The sequence below is a fragment of the Suricata suricatta genome, chromosome 8 (genome assembly GCF_006229205.1).
Source record: "Suricata suricatta isolate VVHF042 chromosome 8, meerkat_22Aug2017_6uvM2_HiC, whole genome shotgun sequence".
In the NCBI taxonomy this organism is placed as follows: Eukaryota; Metazoa; Chordata; class Mammalia; order Carnivora; family Herpestidae; genus Suricata; species Suricata suricatta.
The window spans coordinates 33,343,392-33,365,335 of NC_043707.1; the positions used below are offsets into that span (position 1 = coordinate 33,343,392).

A 21,944-nucleotide genomic window follows, 5' to 3' on the forward strand; every position below is an offset into this window, starting at 1 on the left:
CTGGGGCGGCTTTTACTGAGGCTGCTTTGTACCAAGTGCCTGCCCGGGCCGGGAGTAGACCACGCCGGCGGGGTCTCGATCGGGTCTTGGATTCAAGCCTGTCTGTCTAATGAAGCCTCAGCAGGCTCATCTCTCCACACGGGTTGGGGCTCTTTTTGCATCGATCCTGGGTGTCTGAACTTGAGTTTATGTTTTTGTTACCGGAGGTCCCCGCCTAGAAGCGTGGATCGAGAGAGGTGGACTGTAAACCGTAAAATAACGCAGGCTTGGAGGACCCTTGGAAAGTTCTTTTCCGAATTGATAAGTAAATTCCAGGGGATGGGTTTTCTTTGTTTTCTGGGTGGGGACGGTGTCTTTCTCAAAGGATGTCCGGTTCTGTGGGTAGCAAATCACGGTCCCTTTAAAGGCTGTCAGTCTCAGTGCAGTGAACCTGCTGAGTTTAACTCTCCGGGAGGCGGGAGGCGTACGTCTACGCACGTGCGCACACGCTTATTTCTTACAAACGTCGGTGTTTTACAAGTTAGATCGAGTTTTCAGAATAATTGCCTAGGGCTCCTCCAGATGACACGTGATTTACTGAATATCACAATTCCTTCCGGGCTGGTGAGCGTTCTTTATAGTGAGAAGATAATTCTTGACTTTCTGAAAAGGAGTTTTGTTTTGGTTTTCCGTTAGCATGTGTGACGTGAGACGTGACTTGAAACGCATTTTCAACAGCTGAGATGGAAAAAAATGCGGACACTAATGTGGTGATTCTGTTTCTTCATACTTTAGGAGGAAAATAAAATTTTGTTTTACTACCCAAACGAAGTAGAAAAGAATGAAAAAATTAGAAACGTCGGGTTATGTGAAGCTATTGTACAGTTTACGAGGTAATGCCTTTAAAAGCGCTTTTACAGAGCTTAGCGAGTTCTTAAAACTTCCACAATTGGAGAACCGTCCCCAACGATTCTTTCTTATTAACCTTTTTAGGACCTTTAGCCCATCAAAACCTGCAAAATCTTTACATACGCAGAAGAATAGACAGTTCTTCAATGAGCCAGAAGAAAATTTCTGGATGGTCATGGTATTTACATGCACAGTGCCTCTCTTTCATCCTTTTGACTTTGTGTGGTGAAGTTATGGGTGATCTTTGCTTTACTCTTAGGACTTTAGGAAAGTCCTCTAGCTGCGGCAAAGTAAAATTACAATAAAGTTGGTTGCAGTTTTAAAATCAGACTCCTATTCAGTGTATTTGTTCTTGGGGCTGTTGGACTGTTTTTAGGAGGTGTGTTTTTGGTATTGTGACATCCTCAAATTTTTTGATTTAAAGGAAAATTAAGAATCTATATGACTGGTTCATTGTGTAATTTCTTTTTATCAAAATTGTGTAGGTTGTCCGGAACCCTATAATTGAAAAGCAAAGTAAAGACGGAAAACCAATTGTTGAATACCAAGAGGAGGAGTTGTTGGTAACGTGTCCTTTTTTTAATTTCCTATTTTTAGAAAGTTTATTACTGAATATATTGAGTGATTTAGTCAGATTTAAGCTAGGTCACTTTTACAGAAGATTCTCAAGATACACATAGTGAAATTTTAGGTTTATCGTTCACATTAGCACAATTTTATAAAAACATACAGCCTGTCTCACCAAAGCCTCCAAATCCTATGTTCAAGGCCCTCCTGCAATTACTGGTTCATAACTGCATTGAAATACCTCGTGTTTGCAGCACACGACTGTTTTGGGACTGAGGTCGTAAGCATCATATTGCTTTGTCAAGAGCCCTTGTGCGTTTGCTCTACAGCGGACTTTTTTCCCCTAAAATTGACATCTCTGTCTTTGTGTTTGCAGGACAAGGTCTATAGTTCAGTGCTCCAGCAGTGCTATAGCATGTACAAGGTAAGCATGATGGTCTTCCTGAATGGAGTCCAGCCAGTTACCCGGTTACAGGCATTGTTTCCAAATGTGATTTCTTTAGATGACTACATGGTGACTATGTATCTGTTTTAGGGGAGGAAATAATGGGGCCTTTGAAACAGTGTTGAGATTTCTGCATGAGGTTTATGCACATAGAGTCCTTCTCTGTCTCTAGGCTTGTACTAGGAATGTGTCCCCATTAGTAAATAAGAAATGCCATGTTCTTGAGGAAAAGACATACTGCAGATATTTGTATGATTTAATGTCCAGTGATATTATTTATGTAAAGTGAAACTTAGGTATAAGTTGAGGTTAAAAAAATCTCAAGCAATAGGTGAGGACATGGAAATGATATGACTTACAGTGAGTTAATTGTTTTGTGATTTATTTTATAACTCAGGCTTTCTCATGTACATATTTTCCACATTTAAAAGGAACAGGGGAATTAAATAAGTCGAATTAGTCAATGTAAAAGAAAAAGAAGAATGTGTTATACTGGGAAATTGAAGGGCATAAGAAATTGACTTTTAAAAAATATTTTACCTCATTAGCTTTTTAATGGTACATTTCTGAGAGCCATGGAAGATGGAGGTGTCAAGCTCCTAAAAGAAAGATTAGAGAAGTTCTTCCATAGGGTAAGTACTTGGAATTTTATTTATAATTTTAATAAAAAAAGACCCTTAGAAATACACATATATAGGGGCTTCTGGGTGGCTCAGTTGGTTAAGTGTCTGACTTCAGCTCAGGTCATGATCTCACAGTTCATGGGTTTGAGCCCCGCGTCAGGCTCTGTGCTGACAGGTCAGAGCCTGGAGCTGCTTCAGATTCTGTGTCTCCCTCTCTCTCTCTACACCTTCTCCACTCATGCTGTCTCTGTCGCTCTCAAAAATAAACATTAAAAAGATTTTTTAAAAATACATGTATGTAAGTTTGTTTCTCATTGACCAAAAAAACCCAAAACAAAACAAAACTTAGGACTTGAAAGTGGTCAAGAGCCTAAGAACTGTGGTGGCAAAACCAGACCGGTGAGGAAACTCTTGAGACATGCACTCTTGAATCTCTCTCTAACCTCCGGGGCAGGATCAGGGCATCCTGCTGTTTGTGTGCCCCCCACAGGGTCTTGGAGCATTCTTGCTCCACCTGGGTCTGCCAGTGCCGGCTTACTCAGCAGTGAGCTTACTGCATGGTGATTGGTTAATTAGCAGGACTTAAACTCTTTGCCCGAGTTGTACATTCGTATGGAGAGATGAAACAATATTCTGTGTAGTGAGCAATAATCTGTGTTGACTCGGTAAATTTTTTGACTATGACACAGACTTAATCTCATTAGTGGCTTCTTTTTTTTTTTAAGTTATTTTCAGAGAGACAGAGACCGCATTAGCCTGATGTGGGGTTTGAACTCACTAACTGTGAGATCATGACCTGAGTCGAAATCAAGAGTCAGACGCGTAACTGACTGAGCCACCCAGGTGCCCCCCATTAGTGGTTATTAATGCGATTTTCCCCCCCAAATGACTGATGAATGTCGCTAAATAGTTGTCACTCTGTTTTACTCTAGGTTGCATTTTACATACCTTACCTCTGGTAAAAATCTGTTTACCTTAGTGGAATAATTTTCAGTTTGTTGGCTAAACTATCTTGATCTGTGTGTTTGTTTTTAATGTTTGTTTATTTTTGAGAGAAAGAGAGAACAGGGGAGGGGCAGAGAGAGAGAGAGGGAGACACAGAATATGAAGCAGTTCCAGGGTTGGAGCTGTCAGCACAGAGCCCGATGTGAGTCTTGAACCCACGAACCGTGAGATCATGACCTGAGCTGAAGTCAGAGGCTTAACCGACTGAGCCCCCGAGGCGCCCATTTCTTCACTTTAATGACCATAATTATTTACTCTTGTGCTATCTCGTGGTTCCTGCTCTTGCCTTCTGTACCCTCCTGTCCAACAACAACAGACTACCTGTCCTTCCAACGTTATTTTGGTAGGATAGGCACTGTCTGTCCATGATTCCATTGTTCAAATCCCTAATGATGTTAATATAATTTGAGGAGCTCTAATATAAGGAATTAAATACTTCAAAGAGACAAGACACAATCCTGAAGAAACATTAACTACTTATGTTTGAATTTTAAGATTTTGAAGTTGGTACTGACTTCACTAGTTAGCTGTGGCTCACCTACTTACTGGCCTTCTCAGTGCACTAGCATGTAATTGTATTATAAATTGACTAATTATTCTTAGTTATCAGTGCTCTATTCCACGTACTCTCAGTAAACTTAATGCCTTTTCCCCCCTACAGTACTTGCAAACGTTGCATTTGCAGTCCTGCGATCTCCTTGACATTTTTGGTGGAATCAGCTTCTTCCCATTGGATAAAATGACTTATTTGAAAATCCAGTCCTTTATCAATAGGATGGAGGAAAGCCTGAGTATAGTCAAATACACTGCCTTCCTCTATAACGATCAGCTGATCTGGTATGTACACAAGAAAATGAGGACAATACAGACCGCAGTGACTGGGTTGATGGCAGGGTGTCAGGCTGGATCAAATAGCGAAGGGGCAGGTGGGAGGCGTCTTTATAGATCCTGTCAAAGCATTGAGGACTTAAACTAGAAGTATGGTGACGGGTTAAAACAACCAAGCAGGGTGGTCTTGTTCTGACCCCATGCAAGGTGGAGAAAATGTTCCTGCTGAGCTAAGCTTAAGAACCCTGTTTTTATGTTGGTGTTTTTCCCAAAAACGTCTTAAAAGAAACCGTGTAGTAAATGTGGAAAGCATCCTTTTCAGACTTTCTTTTAAAGAAGCTAGATTTTTAAAAAATACCCAAGAAGTTAAATGTGCTATAAAACCAGGAAGTTGTCTACTAGCAACAAACTGTGGGCCCTGTAGTGAGAACAAAGGCATAATTTCTTTGAAAATGCTAACACTCGAGAAGAAAAGATAAACTGTAACTAATGGTTTCAGCTGCCGCAAGGCGGCTCCAGCGAAGCCATGGGGATGTGCATGTGACTGCATAGACGCGGTGGCTCTGAAGGGGGTGTGGAGCCGGCTGTTGATCTGCGTCTGAGGTGGGGTGCTAGGGTTCGGGAGCTCTTCCGGTGCTCACACGTGTCCAGTTTCCGTGTTGGCACACACTCATAGCCCGCTTTCTACAGCCAGGGCTGCGGCCATATTTGACCCCCCAAACCGGAGTTGCGCTCACAGAAGGGCAGCCATGATTCCCGGAAACCCATCCTGTCCCTGCCGAGATCTCGTAGCCTCCTTTTAGGAAGAGAAATTGGCTGATTGAAAGATATTTGAATCTGTTTATTAAACACATTGATGAGTTCTGATGTAGAATTTGTTTTCTCCTCTGAAAACAACACATTCCAGATGAAAAGACCTCTCCTCTTTGTTTAAAAAATTGATTAGCTGGCAACTTGATGCTGTGTTAGCTAACCCTGTGCTAGGTGCTTTTTATGATGCTCATGCTATGGTAGTAATGTGAAATCCTTAATGTTGCCATGAGAAGTTGAAAGGGAGTTACTTACGCACGGTTGGAGGTCACCAGGCCTGAGAAGGGAGTGGCTTTCCAAAGGCAGAAATTACAGGGAGACTCTGGGAAAGGCACACCTGGCCACGGTGACAAGGAGATGGAGGGACGGGCTGGAATTCAACATCAGTCTGTGGCCCTGGTGCCTCTGGCAGAGGGAGGGTGGCTCAGATTCCCATCTCCAGGCACAGCAGAGGGCCTGATGTGGGTATGAACTTGGCGTGAGATAGGGTTCAGGCCTAGAGCGAGAGGGTCCCCTCAAGGTCAGTAGCTCCCACTGAGAGGCTGTGGAGCCAGCCTGATGAGCCAGCAGGGCTGGTTCCGTAGGCCCAAGCTCACAGGGCTAAAATGCCCAGCTCCCAGGATCCTCTGGGCATCTTTGTCTTTGGGAAGGAAGTGCCAACATCCCTGAGGGTTAAGCAGTGCCCGGCTCTAGTGGCCGCACAGAGCTGCTCTGCGGTCCCGCCTCAGGATGCTGACAGCGCAGAGTTGGCCCCCAGCAGTCACTGCAAGGAGGAGCTTCAGGAAAAACGGCACATTTTGAGAGGCGGTTGTTAGTTACAAAGCTGCTGTGTTGAAACACCAATGAAACATTTCATATTCAGTGAACAGTATATATTTGCTCTTACTGTTTACTGTATTCTATTTGAATTTTAAATGCTTTATTTTGTCAGATGGAGCCCAGTGCTGCTGCTGTTATTTTTTAACATTTTATTTTTTCACCATGATAATTGCACTCTTAATCCCATCCCCTTTTCCCCACTGCTCCCACCACCTCCCCTCTGGGAGCCATCAGTTTGTTCTCTAGCGTTAAGAGCCTGTGTCTTGGTTTGTTTCTCTGTTTTTTTTTTTTCCTTTGCTCATTAGTTTGTTTCTTAAACTCCACATATGAGTGAAGTCATGTGGTATTTCTTTCTCCTACTGACTTCACTTCCCATTACATGCTCTATCTCTATAGATCTCATTTTTTATGGCTGAATAATTTCACATTGTGTGTGTATATATATATATAGATGTGTGTGTATATATATATGTATATATATACCACATCTTTTTAAAAAATACTTACTGTCAAATTGGCTAACATACAATGTATACCATGTGCTCTTGGTTTTGAGGGTAGATTCCCGTGATTCATCTCTTACATACAACACCCAGTGCTCACCCCAGCAAGCGTACACCACATCTTCTTTATCCATGGGCCCCTGGCCTGCTTCCATAGTTTGGCTGTTGAAAATAATGCTGCCATAAACATAGGGATGCATGTATCCCTTTGAATTAGTGTTTTTGTGTGTTTTGGGTAAGTACCCAGGAGCGTAATTGCTAGATCATAGGGGAGTTGTATTTTCAGTATTTTGAAGAACCTCTGCACTGTTTTCCACTTGGAGGAATCTTGATCCTGTTCTTGACAGTGGCTGCACCAGTTTGCATTCCCACCAATTGTGGAAGAGAGTTCCCCTTTCTCCACGTCTTCACCAACAGCTGTCGTATCTTGTGTTGTTGGATATCAAATTTAGCCACTCCAACAGGTGTGAGGTGATAGCCCATTGGAGTTTTGGTTTGCATTTCCCTTATGATGAGTGATGGTGAGCGTCTTTTCATGTGTCTGTTGGCCCTCTGGATGTCTTCTCCGGTGAAATGTCTGTTCATGTCTTCTGCCCATTTTTCGATTGGATTATTTGTTTTTTGGATGTTGAGTCGGATCAGTTCTTTATATATTTTGGATATTAACCCTTTGTAGGGATTTGTAGATGTCTTCTACCATTCTGTAGTTTGCCTTTCACTTTTGTTGATTATTTCCTTTGCTATGCAGAAACTTTTTATTTCGATGAATCCCAATGGTTTATTTTTAATTTTAACTCTTTTGCCTCAGGAGACACACTAGAAAATGTTGGCACAGCCGATGTCAGAGATATTACTGCCTGTGCTCTCTTCAAGGACTTTTATGATTTCAGGTCTCACATTTAGGTCTTTAATCCTTGAGTTTATTTTTGTGTATGGTGTGAGAACATGATCCAGTTTCATTCTTTTGCATGTTGCTATCCAGTTTTTCCAGTACCCATTTGTTGAAGCCCCAGTGGCTATTCATTCCTCCTTTGTCAAAGAGTAATTGCTTAGTTTATTTCTGGGTCTTCTGTTCTATTCCATTGAGCTGTATGTCTGTTTTTATGCCAGTGCCATACTGTGTTAATTAGTACTGCTTTATAATATAACCAGAAATATGGAATTTGCTTTTTCAAGATTACTTTGGTTATTCGAGGTCTTCTGTGATTTCATACAGATTTTAGGATTGTTTGTTACAGTTCTGTGAAAAATATGTTGGTATTTTGATAGAGATTCCATTGTGTCTACGTTGCTTTGGGTAGTATAGACATTTTAACAATATTTGTTCTTCCAAATGTCTATTCGTGTTGTCTTGAATTTCTTTCATCAGTGTTTTATAGTTTTCATAGTACAGATTTTTCACCCCCTTGGTTAAGTTTATTCCTAGATATTTTATTGTTTTTAGTGTAGTTGTAAATAGGATTGTTTTCTTAATTTCACCTTCTGCTTCATTTTTAGTGTATAGAAATGCAACAGATTTGTGTCCATTGATTTTGTAGCCTGCGACTTTACTGAATTCATTCGTCAGTTCTAGCAGTTTTTTGGTGGAGTCTTTAGAGTTTTTTACATATAGTGTCATGTCATCCGCAAATAGTGAAAGTTTTACTTGCTCCTTACCAATTTGGATGCCTTTTTATTTTTTTGTTGTCTGATTGCTGTGGCGAGGACTTCCAGTACTGTGTTGAATGAAAGTGGTGAGAATGGACATCCTTGTCTTGTTCCTGATCTTAGGGGGAAAGCCCTCAGTGTTTGCTCTTTGGAGATGATGTTTGCTGTGAGTTTTTCATATATAGCCTTTATTATGTTGAGGTATGTTCCTTCTAGACCTCCTTTGCAGAGGGTTTTTATCATAAACGGATATTGTATTTTGTCAATTTTTTTGCATCTATTGAAATGATTATATGGTTTTTATCCTTTCTCTTATTGATGTGCTGCATCACATGGATTATTTTGTGAATATTGAATCACCCTTCCATTCTGAGAATAAATCCCTCTTCATCGTGGTGTATGATTTTTTAATGTATCGATGGCTTTGGTTTGCTACTTACTGCCTTGTTTTGAAACTGATTGAGGGTAGAAACGGCTGTCTGTTCCAGGACATGGCCAGAACCTGGTATCCTGTATGTGCTCGGTAAATGTTGGTGGTGAGCTCAAAGCAAAATTGTCAGTAGAAAATCTCTTCTAGTTCTGTTCAGACTGTGTTGCATTTCATGGATGGATTTGGTTTTACAGTGGCCTCAATAGCATTAGACATGACTGCTATTTGGTAGGAGGTCAGTCAGCTTGTTTGTCAAGAGTTCTTGGCCTGTTTTGTTTTGCTTTTTCGTGGCCCGTTTCTTGAGAGCATTTTCTTTTTAGTGAATTGATATACTTTACATAGGTTAATGCTTTTATGAATAACTGCCGTAGGTACTTCTTAAGTTAATCAAAGTTGACCATATCCTTGGATCTGGTCTAGATTATTTTGTATTTAATTTGTGACAGTAATGTAGTCTGTAGACTGAACTGATCCTCATAGAAAGAGTTTTGCATTGCACACAAGTGGATCAGTTGAGATTTAAGCTGAAGAAAAGTTGTGTTTTTGTTTTTGAAGAAAAAAATTATAATGGGGCACATGAGTGGCTCAGTTGGTTAAGCATCCAACTCTTGATTTCGGCTTACATCCTGATCACACAGTTCAAGCCCTGCCTTGAGCTCATCACTGACAGTGCAGAGCCTGCTTGGGATTCTCTCTACCTCTCTCTCTCTCTGCCCCTCCCCCACTCATGTTCTCTCTTTTCCCTCTGTCAAAATAATTAGACTGAATTTTTAAAAAATTATTCATATTAAAGAACCATATTTGAGAGACTTTGAGAAAACACCTATACTTCTGAACAGGAGTAGGCTGTTTCCTGTTTGATGGGAGCCATTGATCGTGTCCTGAGTTATTTGGACCTGCCAGTGTAGGGCTGCTTTGCTTTATGTATCTGTGATCTGTTTGCTTATTTGTGTTAAAGAAGGAACTTTTTGATTTTTTTTTTTTTTACCTGTTATCTGTATTTTGTATTTTATTTCATAGGGGAGCAGAATTAGGCTGGGTGTGGCAAACACTGGAGGGAGGGCTGCTAACTGGCTGTGTGCTCTGGACCATTGGCTGCAACTTAGTACTTTTCCTTTTAAGTTTTCGATCCAGAAAACCAGCACAAAGGATTCAATGCCTAGCATTGAGTCTTAAGTGAAATGATAAAAACCAAGGCCTAATCACAGCGCCTATAGGAAGCAGTTTAGTAATGTATTCTTCCATTTGCTTTTACAGGGTTTTTTCTGTTTCATGCACTGTGATCTAGCACAGCATCAACCAAAAAGAATAGGATGCAAGCTACATGTATCATTTTAAGTTTCCCAGTAGTTAAACTATGTTAAAAAAAGAGAGAGAGAGAGAGAGAGAGAGACTGGTGAAATAATTTCTTTTTTTTTATTTATTTTTAAAATGTTTTATTTCTTTTTGAGAGAGAACGTGAGCAGGGGAAGGTCAGAGAGAGAGAGACACAGAATCAGAAGACAGGCTCCAGGCTCTGAGTTATCAGCACAGAGCCGGATGTGGGGCCTGAACCCACGAACCATGCATGAGATCATAACCTGGGCCAAAGCTGGACGCTCAACCAACTGAGCCACCCAGGTGCCCCTAGCCCAGTATTTGTAAGGTTACTTATTTTAACCTGTAAAAACATAAATTATTGGGGCACCTGGGTAGCTCAGTCAGTTAGGCCTCTGACTTCCGCTCAGGTCAGATCTCACGTTTGTGGGTTCGAGCCCCGCATCGGGCTCTGTGCTGACAGCTAGCTCAGAGCCTGGAGCCTGCTTCCGGTTCTGTGTCTCCCTCTCTCTCTGCCCCTCCCCCTCTCATGCTCTGTCTCTCTCTGTATCAAAATAAATAAAACATTAAAAAAAAAGTTAAAAAATTATTAATGACCTTTTTTTTTTTTAATCCTAAAAACTCCAGTGTGTGTTTTAGTGCTCACCACGACGGGCCACGTTTCAAGTGTTCAGTGGCCAGATGGGTCCAGTAGCTGCTGTTACTGGAAATGCAGCTCTGGAAGAAGTTGCCCAGCATAGAATACTTGATGTGCTCTCTTCTATGTAACCATCCATGTCCCTGCCCCAGCGGTACTTCTGACTTTGGGTCTCAAAAGGACAATAATGTCCAGAACCAGTTTTTCCTTTTTTTCTTTCTCTCTCCTTACTTGTGTTTTTTTCTGCAAGAGGAAAAAGTGGGTGACTTTTCATGTGTTTGATTTGGAAATTCCTTCTGCCTCATTTGGCTGCGAGTTAGGGCTGTCCTTGGACAAACACTAAAGGTTCTGCTTGACAGAAAAGCGAACAAAGACGCTTAAGCGACTAGGCCCCCTCACACTTTTAGCTGTGGACCAGACCCTAGGAAAATTGAGCCTGGAAAAAAGAGGGTGGCGTAGGAAAAGGGAAAGGTGAGACAGGCTCAGCAGAGTCTCAGCAAGGGGACAGCGTGAGTTTGCCAAGACAAGCCGGATTTGTCTAACAGATGGTTTTTCTGGGAAAAGCAGAGCAGGAAGCCTCTGGGATATGCTGTAGAGGCTTGATTTATATAAAGTTGGATTCAGCGCAGAATTTTTTTCTTTCTTTCCGTTCTCTTGAATAGAAAGAACCCCAGACAGACTCCTCCTCATCTGTTTATACCCCTGCCTAGAGACCTGATTTCAAATAGGGTCCAATGCCTGCTATTGTCACAGCACCATTTCCACGTGCTGCTTATTCTCACCTCGAGTCAGACTAGATCTGCCTGAAAGTTCCTTTCCTCCTCTTCCTGCCTACACAGAAATCATAGAATTAAAACACACGTACATTTCTGAGATGCGGCAGGAGCAGGTCCCCCATCCAGCATGCCAGTGTTTGCAGGCACTGTGAGCAGTAGCATGTGCGTTCCCGTGTGGCCTAGAAAGTGGAGGGAGAGCTGCGGCCCGAGGCGGGGCATTGGGGTCATTCGTGCTCCCGGAGAGTCCTCCATGGGATTCAAACAGAGAATCACGTCCCATCAAATCAGACCAGTGGCTCCTTGTTTAAAATGGCGTATAGAAGACAGCACGATAGTAGTCCCTGCCAGGTCGGGATGACGGCTAGCACCATGCTAGTTGAGTCCATTCCCTTCTGGAACTTCAGCCAGAGAGAGGGCATCTTGATAAAATGGAAATGAGAAAAAGAGGAGCTTTGTTACAATCAGAGCCACAGGAAGACATAAGACAAGTTCCAGGCTTTTAACACCATGCTTTTCTGATGTTTCAGGAGTGGGTTGGAGCAAGATGACATGAGAATTTTATACAAATACCTCACCACTTCTCTATTTCCAAGGCATATTGAACCTGAGGTATGGCCGGTACTACTCTCCCTCCCTCCCCCGCACCATCTGTATGTGTCCTGTACGTACACACACACTCACACCCGCACCCCGGGCTGGGGGGCTGGGGAGGAGGGCGGAGTGACACGGTGGTGGGTGGGCGGTTCTGAACTGTGTGTTACATTGCTGGTGTGATGTGTGCTGGGTTGTGGACCCCTTGGCGCAGAAAACCACGTATGCCAGCTCTTCCTCGTTTTGTTACATGCAGCGGCGATAGCAAAGGTCTGCAGAGGAAAAGTCGGGGATTTTAGGTGGGGTCCTGGGAACTTGGAAACACCCAGGATCTTTGACAGAACACCTTGTCGTTACAAGCAGGAGGTGTCCTTTGAGTAGATGTTGTATTGCCTGTGTGGCTTTTCCACTGTGGCACTGAACTTCACGGTTCTCTGCAGAGACCCGTAAGTATCGCTGCAGCCTGCGCCCCAAAGCGCCCTACTGCAGCTCTTGTTAGGTCAAAGATGAAAAATAGTCATAGCCCAGAAACCATTTTGGATCAGGTGCATATATGTGCTTGCTCTCTCCTTGCCTTCCTTCTGTTTAAGACTGTGAGTTGATACAGTAGTTTAAAAAAAAAAAGCCTTTGATAAATCGATGGGCACCTGGCTCAGTTGGCTAAGCATCACACTCGATCTCTGCTCAGGTCTTAATCTCAGGGTCATGAGTTCAAGCCCCGTGTTGTGAAGCTTGCTTAAAGAAAAAGAAATTGAAAGTAAGGTTTTGGGAAGGACCTAGTCCTGTACTTAGTCCCATTCTAGGCAGTTTGAGTGCAGTGACTCATGTTTCTTGAGGACGTACCACATCCCGGACCCTGTACCGAGTGCCCAGCAAACAGCAGTGGTCTCATCCCGAGAGTCCTGATGCCCTTTGTACAGATCGGATCCTCCGGCTTAGGGGGCTCCGGTGACGTGTCCGGGGTCACTGGCTACAAAGTGGCAGGGCCAGGACTTGATCCTGGGGTCTGCCTGGCGCTAAAGCACCTACTCACGTCCACACCGTCAGGAGGCTTTTCCACATGTGACAGGGCCCCTGCTGCAACGGGAAACTATTTGGTGCTTCTTGACACGACCAAGGGACCGGGCTCATAAGATAGGAAGCTACAGCACACACCGTGGCAACGAGAGTGTGGGCCCACGAGGCCTTTTCTCATTACGACCGCACATGTGAGACTCGGATCTCCAGTTTTACTAGTGCGTTTTGAATGTTTTTCAATCTTTGAGGAAGGGAGTTCCATGCTAAAATTCTGTATAGACTAAAAGAATGTAAAAAATTTTTTAGAGGAACAAGTTTTAGCCAACATGACTTGGATTTGTATTTTTCCCCTCTTTTCCTCTATATGTTGCAATAGTACATCTTCAGCAAAAGAATGTGAGGAGTGTGCTACACATCCAAATCCACGAGGGGACATGATGTCCTGACTGAAGGCAGGGGCTTTGATGTCAGACAGGCTTAGGGTCCATGACCAGCTCAGCCACGTAGGACCTGTGCACGCTGGTGAACTTGCACTAACTTGAGTTTCCACAAGCAGAAAAGAGGAAGCGTGTGTTCTCTCTGGGGGTCCTGTGAGGTGGTCATCGTCTCGCCTGTTACCCACGTGGGATATTTCAGTTATTGCCATGAAAGGAACTAAATCAATGTATGGAGTGAGGGTTCGATCAGGTTATGATAGTTCTGCTTCATATCAGTGCCTTTTATTATGTACTTCTGTAGTCCTTCCTCTCTCTTTTTGGTGGGGAGGAAGAGAAGAGAATGATACAGAAAAATGGCGTGGAGCCAACTAGTAGATATGAGTGCTGTTTGCAAAGCTTTAAAAGTAGAAGATCTAATAAGTCACTTGTCAACACTGAATTTGTTTACAGTTGGCAGGAAGAGATTCTCCAATAAGGGCAGAGATGCCAGGAAATCTTCAACATTATGGAAGGTAAAACCTGTGTTCTTTGACATACAGTATTAGAATGTATCATCTCTTTTGGTAAAGATAAAATCCTCAACACTGCATTACCTTTGTGCTGTTTATTGGCAATAATCCGCAAAGGAAATTCTGTTGTCTCCACTGAGTTAAAACTTTTATTGTTTTCTGGTTTGGCGTCTTCCCCCCCAAAATGAATCTGTATTAGGTAGGAATATATTCCTGTTTGTAATTTACCTAAGTGAATGGAGGCATTTCTGTGCTTACTTTTCAGATTTCTTACTGGACCCTTGAACCTGAACGATCCAGAAGCAAAATGCAGATTCCCCAAAATTTTTGTAAATACAGACGACACATATGAAGCACTGCATTTAATCGTTTATAAGGTAACAACTGTTTTTCCCTCTGGTGTCACAGATTAACACGAAAACTAAATCCTCCTCGCACGTGTACATGAGCGTGTGCATGTACACACCTCTTAGTAATTTCTCGGGACAGATGTTGAAAGTTGTGACAATGAGTGTGCCTCTGAAATAGCTTATTTTCAGCTCCTTTTCAGGATTTTTATTATTAGCAAAAGAATCGCTGAGTGATAAATACTGTGTCTGTATTCAAATACTGTTCTGACTCACCAGTATTTGAAGTCCTGTGCGCTCATAAGCCAGAGGCCACCAAACGTTGTGTCACTCTGTAGTCACATGCGCTCTGGTGTGGGCCTGGCTACGCCTCAGTGAATTCTGCTTTTGTGGACTTGAAAGCCAAGGACTTGCTGATTCTATAATGTGAGTCTGTTTCAGGATATCATCTTGTTACGTTGTTGTTCTTGTTTTTCAGTTCATTTATTTGGTGTGAGAGAGGGGGAGAGAGCAGGAGGGATAGGGAGAGAGAGAATTCCCCAGCAGGCTCTGCGCTAACAGCGCATGTGAGGCTTGAACCAATGAACTGTGAGATCATGACCTGAGCTGAAATCAAGGGTCAGAAGCTTAATCAACCGAGCCACCCAAGCACCCGATTATTAGGTTGTTGGTTTTTTTTTTTTTAAGTTGGTATTGGTTCAAGAAAGAAGGCTAAGCACGTATGTTTATCTTCTTCCCCACCTGATAGTACAATTGTGTTTTAACTTGTAAAGGCCTAGGAACGACGTGGTAAGAGCACGGGAGGAGGTGAATATCAGAGCACGAGGGAGTGGTCTCTCCCCAGAAGGCAGGAAGGGGGTGCCAGCGTGGTGCTGCTGGAGGAAGTCTGGCGGAGGGCATGAGTGGAGGGGGTGCACTAGGCCAAGAGCCCCCTGCCCCACGGAAGCTCAGGGAAGCTCCCGGCTCGGAGACACACTTAAGGAGTCGGGAGGGGGAAGTGAGCTTGGAAAGAAGTGGAGTCAGTGAAATGTGTGTGAATCAGCCGGCCACCCCTTTTCCCGTCCTTACACGCAGGCAGCTGAGCACCCATCCATGGGGGAACGTCAGGGAGAGCCCGAGGGCAGCCAGCATGGGCCTGAGCGCCTGGGGGGTCCCTCGCGCCCGTGTGGTGCCGCCCTCGTCCTGCCCCTGGAGCAAAGCCTCCCTCCCTGGTCGGCCACACTCTCCCCCCACCCTTGAGCGTGTGTGGAAAAACGAAACTAGGTCCTGGAAGAAACAAAATGACTCTGGGAACAGAGAGAACTTTTAAAACCTAGCTCTCCCATCTCTGTGGATGCCATCTATGAAACAGAAGCAGGGAGACAGGAAAGAGTCAAGAGTAAACTTGATTTAATTGAAATTATAATTCTTCAGAGTATTTATAGGGCAAGATGTACATAGCATGAAATTTACCATTTTAATCTTTTTTTTAATGTTTGTTTATTTTGAGAGAGAGAAAGTGTGAGAAGAGGAGGGGCAGAGAGGGAGAGAGAATCCCAAGCTGGCTTCATGCTTAGCACTGTGAGACCACGACCTCAGCCAAGTCAAGAGGCGAACCCTTAACTGACTGAGCTGCCTAGGCGCCCCACATTCTAACCACCTTCTAACCACAGTTCAGTGATGTTAGTACATTCACAGTGTTGTGCAACTACCACCACTGTTTCCAGAGCTTTCCTTCAACACAAATTCTGAACCCATGTCCCCTGAAACTATAATTTTTGACAAAACTTTATTTATAAGGGTTCAAGATGAATTGCCCTGCCTGGAGCCTAAGATGAAAGGACATGCGATGAAAATGAGGAAGGGCTGATGGGAGAGGGGGATTTCACCATGTGAGTCACGGAGAGCGGGGGAGAGGAAGGTAGTCAAGCGTATTATGTGGACGCACCTTGCTGAAGAGGCACATTTCTCAGATCAAAAGGCCCACTGACTGTCTTGCACAGTGAATCAAAAAGAGATACTCCTGCCCACACAATGGGCAGTTTCAGAGGTATAAAGAGAAGATCCTAGAAGCCTCCAGAAGAAAAATCAGGTCGCCTATAAATAAAACTGACATTAGCAGCAATTTCCTGATGGGCGTAGATGTTGGGTGACAAGGGAAGGAAGACTTGAAAAGTTCTGAGAGAAAATGGTTTTCAGTGTAGAATTCTTTGCCGAGCGCAACCATTCATCACAGTGACCTTGAATAAAGACGTGTTAAACGTGAAAAGTCTCAGCAAGGTTGTCCCATGCATTTTTCCATCAGTCAGAGGACAGGGCTCTGTCCTGGATGCAGGGGCTCCAGAACAAAAAGGCGTTTCATCCATGAAATAGTAGGACTAAGAGGTTTGATTAAATGTTGGGTGTCCTAAAGAGTGGCACAGGAGGCGAGAATGTCTGGAAACGTACCCAAGTGAAGTGTGGCATTGGGGGGGAGAGAGGCGCACCTCTCTATCACACGTACAATCATTCTCCTCTGAATGACTCAGGGTGGTGACTTTGAACCCTAATGGAAGAAATAACCTGGTAGAATCTGTTGCTCATAGAATTTCCATTTTTAGAGTCAAATCAATAGACAGAATTTTAAATGTGGTAAGAAGACATCATGGTTTATTTCAAAATGTTCTCTTTTCCTCAAAGCAGCTTTATCAAGATGCAGTTCACCTACCATGTAATTTGCCCATTCAGTGTGTTCAGTGGTGTCTAACTCCGTGGTGCAGGGGTCCCCAGGACCACCCTCACTCGGACACACACTGCTGTCCTGGGGACCCCTGCACCACCGCCAGGCCCAGGAGTTCGCTAGAGGCACTGAGAGGACTCGAGGCGGCCAGGACCCCCACTTGGGCTTCCTGATGGCAGAGGAGTGCTGGTCAAGGATGGCCGGAGAGAGGCGCACGGGGCAGGGTCCAGGAGTCTAGGTGTCCTCTCGCAGTGGCACCGTGCACACGGCACAGGGCCTGTTCCTGCCAGTGGTGACGTGGGACGCGTGTGCAGCACTGCCATCCAGGGAGCTTGATGGGCCTCGTCGTCCGGAGTTTTTCATGGGCGGTGGCCGCACAGACTCAGCTGACGGCTGCCACTGGCCTCAGTCTCCCTCCCTCCAGAGGTCCACAGGTGCCGAGCGGGCTCAGGGCCCGAAGCGATGTTGGCCTGTGGTTTTCTCTCCTTCTGACTCGTCACCTGGCTTTGCTGCGGGGGCAGAGCTGGCCTCCAGATGAGTTGGGGAGTGTTTCCTCCGCTCCTGGTTTTTGGAAGACTTTGCGAAAGATTGCTGTTCTTCTTTGAGTATTTGCTCACGGTGAGGCCCTCTACGCCTGGGCTTTTATGCATCCCAAGTTTTAAAATTAGTAGCCTCCGTACTTGTTACAGCTTTGGTGTCTTTCTTCTGGAGTCCGTTTCCATTGCTTTAGGAATTTGTTCATGTTGTTTGTTTTTCAGTTCACATAGAATTTTTCATAGTTTTATAGCCTTAAAAATCTTATTTTCCCTAATAAGTCAGTAGTGATGTCCCCCTTCGATCGCTCATTTCAGTGATTTACATCTCCTCCCTTTTTCACATGGTCTAGCTGGTCTAGCTAAAGGTTTTTCAGGTTTGCTCATCTTTTCAGAGAACCAACTCTTGGTACTTTTCCTATTATTTTTCTATTCTCTATTTCATTTATTTCTGCTCTAATCTTCATTCTCTTCTTTTGTCTGCTTGCTTAGGTTTACTTTGCTTTTCTTTTTTCCGAGGTGTGAAGATGGAAGTTGAACATGTGTTGACAGCTCTGAGGTTATAAAGACCGTTGCTGTTCGGACTCAGGCTCAGTAGGTTTTCCTGAAGAAACAGGCCTCCATTTGTCGTTTGCCCTTAGAACAGTTTCCCTCTGGAAATTTAAATTACTGGTTTTTATAATCTCTTCTGATTATCGTGTTTGAGGAGAGTCGGTGGCACTCCTTGTGCCGCCATTTTGCACGTGCTCCCGAGTCCTGGTCCTCTGTGGACACCTACTGGTCCTACTGGTCTGTGTCTGGAATAACCACTGTGGCATCTGAACATGTAGGTGACGAGGTCGGGGTGCAGGGAGGACTGTCTCTCAGCTGACAGACGTTGGGAAAGTGATGCTCTGTCAGGTTCGTAATGCCCTTCTCAGTGCTTTTCTGTGTATTTGAAGTTCAAGTTTTTAAACAGAAACTTTGCAAGGCATATATTTTTTTTTTTAATCAGCCCGTGAGGGGTCACACATGCAGATTCCTGCAGGGACCCTGCAGGTGGTGGACGTGAGGGAAGCAAACAGATGGGGCTTCAGTATGGAGGGTGCTGTGCAACAGTCCCCCGTGTCACAGGGAGGCCAGTGGCCACTCCCATCCACTAGTGGCACCTTCGAAATGCACAGCTGGTCCCAGGTGGCCTGATATTTCAGGAGACGCTGGGTGGTGGGTGGGATTTTGGTAGAACTAGTTGGCATTGAAGTCAAGATTACACAGAAGGAAACCTCTATTGGCTAGAACTTGCCCGGGAGCCCCCAGTGTTACAGCCTATTTATAGGCAGGGGATCATCGTGATTCGGTTACAAAGCAGGGTAGATGTTCTCAAATGTGACTATGAAAAAATCAAGTCACAGCTGCTGGAGGCCAGGAGGTAGATGTGGGAGGATGTGCAGAGATGGGGGAAGATGAGTGTCTTCGTTTAAAATGTAGCAGCCAGGGCACCTGGATGACTCAGTCGGTTAAGTGTCTGACTTTGGCTTGGGCCATGATCTCACAGTTGATGAGTTCAAGCCCCATGACCAGCTCTGTGCTGACAGCTCAGAGCCTGGAGCCTGCTTCAGATCCCATGCCTCCCTCTCTCTCTGCCCCTCTCGTGCTCACACTCTGTCTCTCTCTCAAAAATGTATAAAACATTAAAAGAAAAAATTTTTTTAAATGTAGCAATCTATGGGCCACCTGGCTGGCTCTGTCATTTGAGCGCCTGACTCTTGATTTCAACTCAGGTCATGATCTCTCATGGTTCATGAGATTGAGCCCCAGGTCAGTCTCTGCGAGGACAGCACGGAGCCTGCTTGGGATTCTCTATCTGCCCTTCCCCCACTAGTGCTTACTCACCGCCCTCCACAATAAATTTTAAACATTATAAGTAAATAGCAATCTCAGAGCTTGTGCCTGGGGAAGTGGTGTGAGAAGTGGTCCATTTTGGGCTGTAAGGTGACCAGTGGACAAACTAGAGTGGCTCTGAACGACAGGGAAGAAGGCGGCCGATGAGCAGTCACTTCTGTCACAATGTGAGTAGGGAAATGGTGTGACATCTGAAGGCCACAGCAGTAGAGCCATGGTGCCTCCAAAGCTCAGAAGTGGCTGCCTGCAGGAGCAGGCCTCCTGGGGGGGGCGGATCTCGGTGGCTTTTTCTCATAAAGCTGCCTGTTCCGCACGCTGTTCTACCACCTGCGGTGTATGTGCTGCACACTGAGAAACAGAAACATTTTTGCTCATTTGACTTCTGGTCTGGCTACTGTAGCCGATGTCATAACTGCAACGTTTGCTGTAATCAAAAGGGAGACAAGGAGACATTCATTTGCTGGGGGTTTTAAACTGTGTTCATGAAGATTTCCAAACATACACAGTAATAGAGACTAGAATAATGAACTCCCATGCGCCCATCACACAGCTTAATTTAATTAAGAGCATGCTAATCTTTCATCTGTCTTCTCTGCACGCTCTTTGCTAGAGCACATTAGATTGTGTCATTTCTCTCAGAAAGGCTTCAGTTTGCATCTCTGATAAAGTCGTCTGTTTTCACATAACCACCCTGTTATTAGCACTGCAGGTACTTCCTTAATGTCACCTGATATCTATTCGGTGTCTACATTTCTCCAGTTGACCCCTCAAAAAAAAAAATCACATGATTTAAGTGAAAATTCAGACAGGGCCACTGCATTTGGCTATTGAAGTTCTTTTTTGTGCCATTTTGTGATCTGTGGCTTGTTTTCTCTCCCCAGGCCATGAGTGCAGCCGTGTGCTTTATGATTGATGGTAGGTACCCACCCATGTCTGACTTTAGCCTGAGTAGATAAGCCTTTTCTCTTTACAGTTTGCCGTGTTCCCTACCTAAACAGTGACCATGTCGTCACAGGCGCCTTGAGCACAGCTCCCCTCTGTGATCTCTGCCCTGGGAACTAGCTCTTGCTCATATGTGTGACGTCCTAGCCTTCCTGCTTCCCAGCAGCAGGCCCTGGACACCTTTCTGTGCCTCCCTCCTGTGACATGTTACAAGAGGACCTTTTACACAGTGGGCATTGGGGACTCAAGGAGGTAATGTGTGTAAAGCACCAGAGAGTACCTGGCCCGTGAGAGCCACGTGGTGTTTAAGTACTTGATCTTCTTAGGTCTGCCCGGGGTAGCACCCACAAGGGGTGCTTAAATCAATATTCACAGTGAGACACATCTTTGACTCTTGTTTGCCTTAAATAGAACTAATTTTGACTCTTCCCTTTCTCTTTGATTTGGGTGGGGAGGGAGATCCAGTCATTTAATTGTTTGATCTTCCAGATCAGGAATGTATTCATTGGAATACTGTAATTAAGACAGTTAGATGAATATTGAGCTTTTCAGTGCAAAGAACTGTAACACTTACGGCTGGTTTTTAAATCCCCGGTAGCCTCTGTGCAGCCCACGCTGGATTTCTGCCGGAGATTGGACAGCATTGTCGGGCCCCAGCTCACAGTGCTGGCATCTGACATCTGTGAGCAGTTTAACATCAACAAAAGAGTGTCTGGGTTTGTACTTTGCTTCGTGTTTACTTTCTAGCATTTACTGGTTTGGTGGTTTTTCTTGAAGAATGTGAATGGTATCATCATCTGTGTTTTCTCTGGATCCAGAGAAAAAAATGTGCAGTTCAGCCCCATCTGCAAAGCTCCCTGGTGAACGTTCCTGAGCTTTTCTGCCCCACGACGGCGGTTGGGGCTGATCTTCTGTGGACACGCTCCCTCAGTTCTCCCCCGACAGGGGCATGAGCACACGGGGCCCAGTGTGCTGGCTGTGCCCATGGGCTGGACCTGGTGAGGACCACCTCACACCCCCTTGGCCAGCCCAGGATGTGCGGCTCGCAGGCGGTGATGGCCGGGAGAACTCTGCCTCTCGTGCAGAAACGTGTGCGTGAAGAAGCTGGGGTGCGGCCCTCTGGGCATCGGGCCCGAGTCTCGTGCCTTGTAGGGCTCTCGCTCGGGAATGGGGAGACTGATGTTAAACTCCTCTTAGTTCTGAGAACACTGGAGGGTCGCTGAACCTCCTTCTCCCTCCTCAGCGTAAGGCCGGATTGCTGGAAGGACTAGGTGAGCCCGGGGCAATGCTGTGAGAAACAACAGCCCTGTTTGTATGGACGTCCCATGTATCTGAGAAGTTACCAACGCGTGAATTGACGTGTAACCCGTGTTTATAGGGACGCCCTGCTGGGCGTGTGGTCTTTGGTAAGCAGCAGCCTGTAGAGTGGGCCCAGACAGGGTGCAGGTGGGGAGTCTGTGTGGCCCTGGTGTCTGTGTGGATTGTTCCCGGCCGCGGCTTGCATGGCACGAGGAAAGGTCAAGCCGAGAAGTGAGCCCGCCTGCCCACTCTCCGTCTTGCGGCGCCCTGTCGTCGTTTAAGTCTTTGACCAGGAAACTGCCAGGTTGTGTGCTGAAGGCAGCGACGTGAGTCAGGTCCGGTTGGTATCATGTGATTTATGAACTGTTGCGTGGAGAGAGGGAAGGTGTGGCCCT

At 44.9% G+C, this 21,944-nt stretch overlaps 1 protein-coding gene across 1 annotated transcript in view; it reads left to right on the top strand.

Moving 5' to 3' along the window:
* The first annotated feature begins 676 nt into the window (after positions 1-676).
* Positions 677-21,944, top strand: part of CCZ1 (CCZ1 homolog, vacuolar protein trafficking and biogenesis associated) — a 32,024-nt gene continuing 10,756 nt past the window's right edge. The window contains exons 1-12 of the mRNA XM_029945751.1: positions 677-685; positions 775-872; positions 973-1,066; positions 1,374-1,451; positions 1,832-1,879; positions 2,449-2,532; positions 4,190-4,365; positions 11,823-11,904; positions 13,791-13,852; positions 14,115-14,226; positions 20,190-20,223; positions 20,849-20,966. Coding sequence (XP_029801611.1) covers positions 677-685; positions 775-872; positions 973-1,066; positions 1,374-1,451; positions 1,832-1,879; positions 2,449-2,532; positions 4,190-4,365; positions 11,823-11,904; positions 13,791-13,852; positions 14,115-14,226; positions 20,190-20,223; positions 20,849-20,966 — 995 coding nt within the window. The remainder of the gene's footprint in view (positions 686-774; positions 873-972; positions 1,067-1,373; positions 1,452-1,831; positions 1,880-2,448; positions 2,533-4,189; positions 4,366-11,822; positions 11,905-13,790; positions 13,853-14,114; positions 14,227-20,189; positions 20,224-20,848; positions 20,967-21,944) is intronic.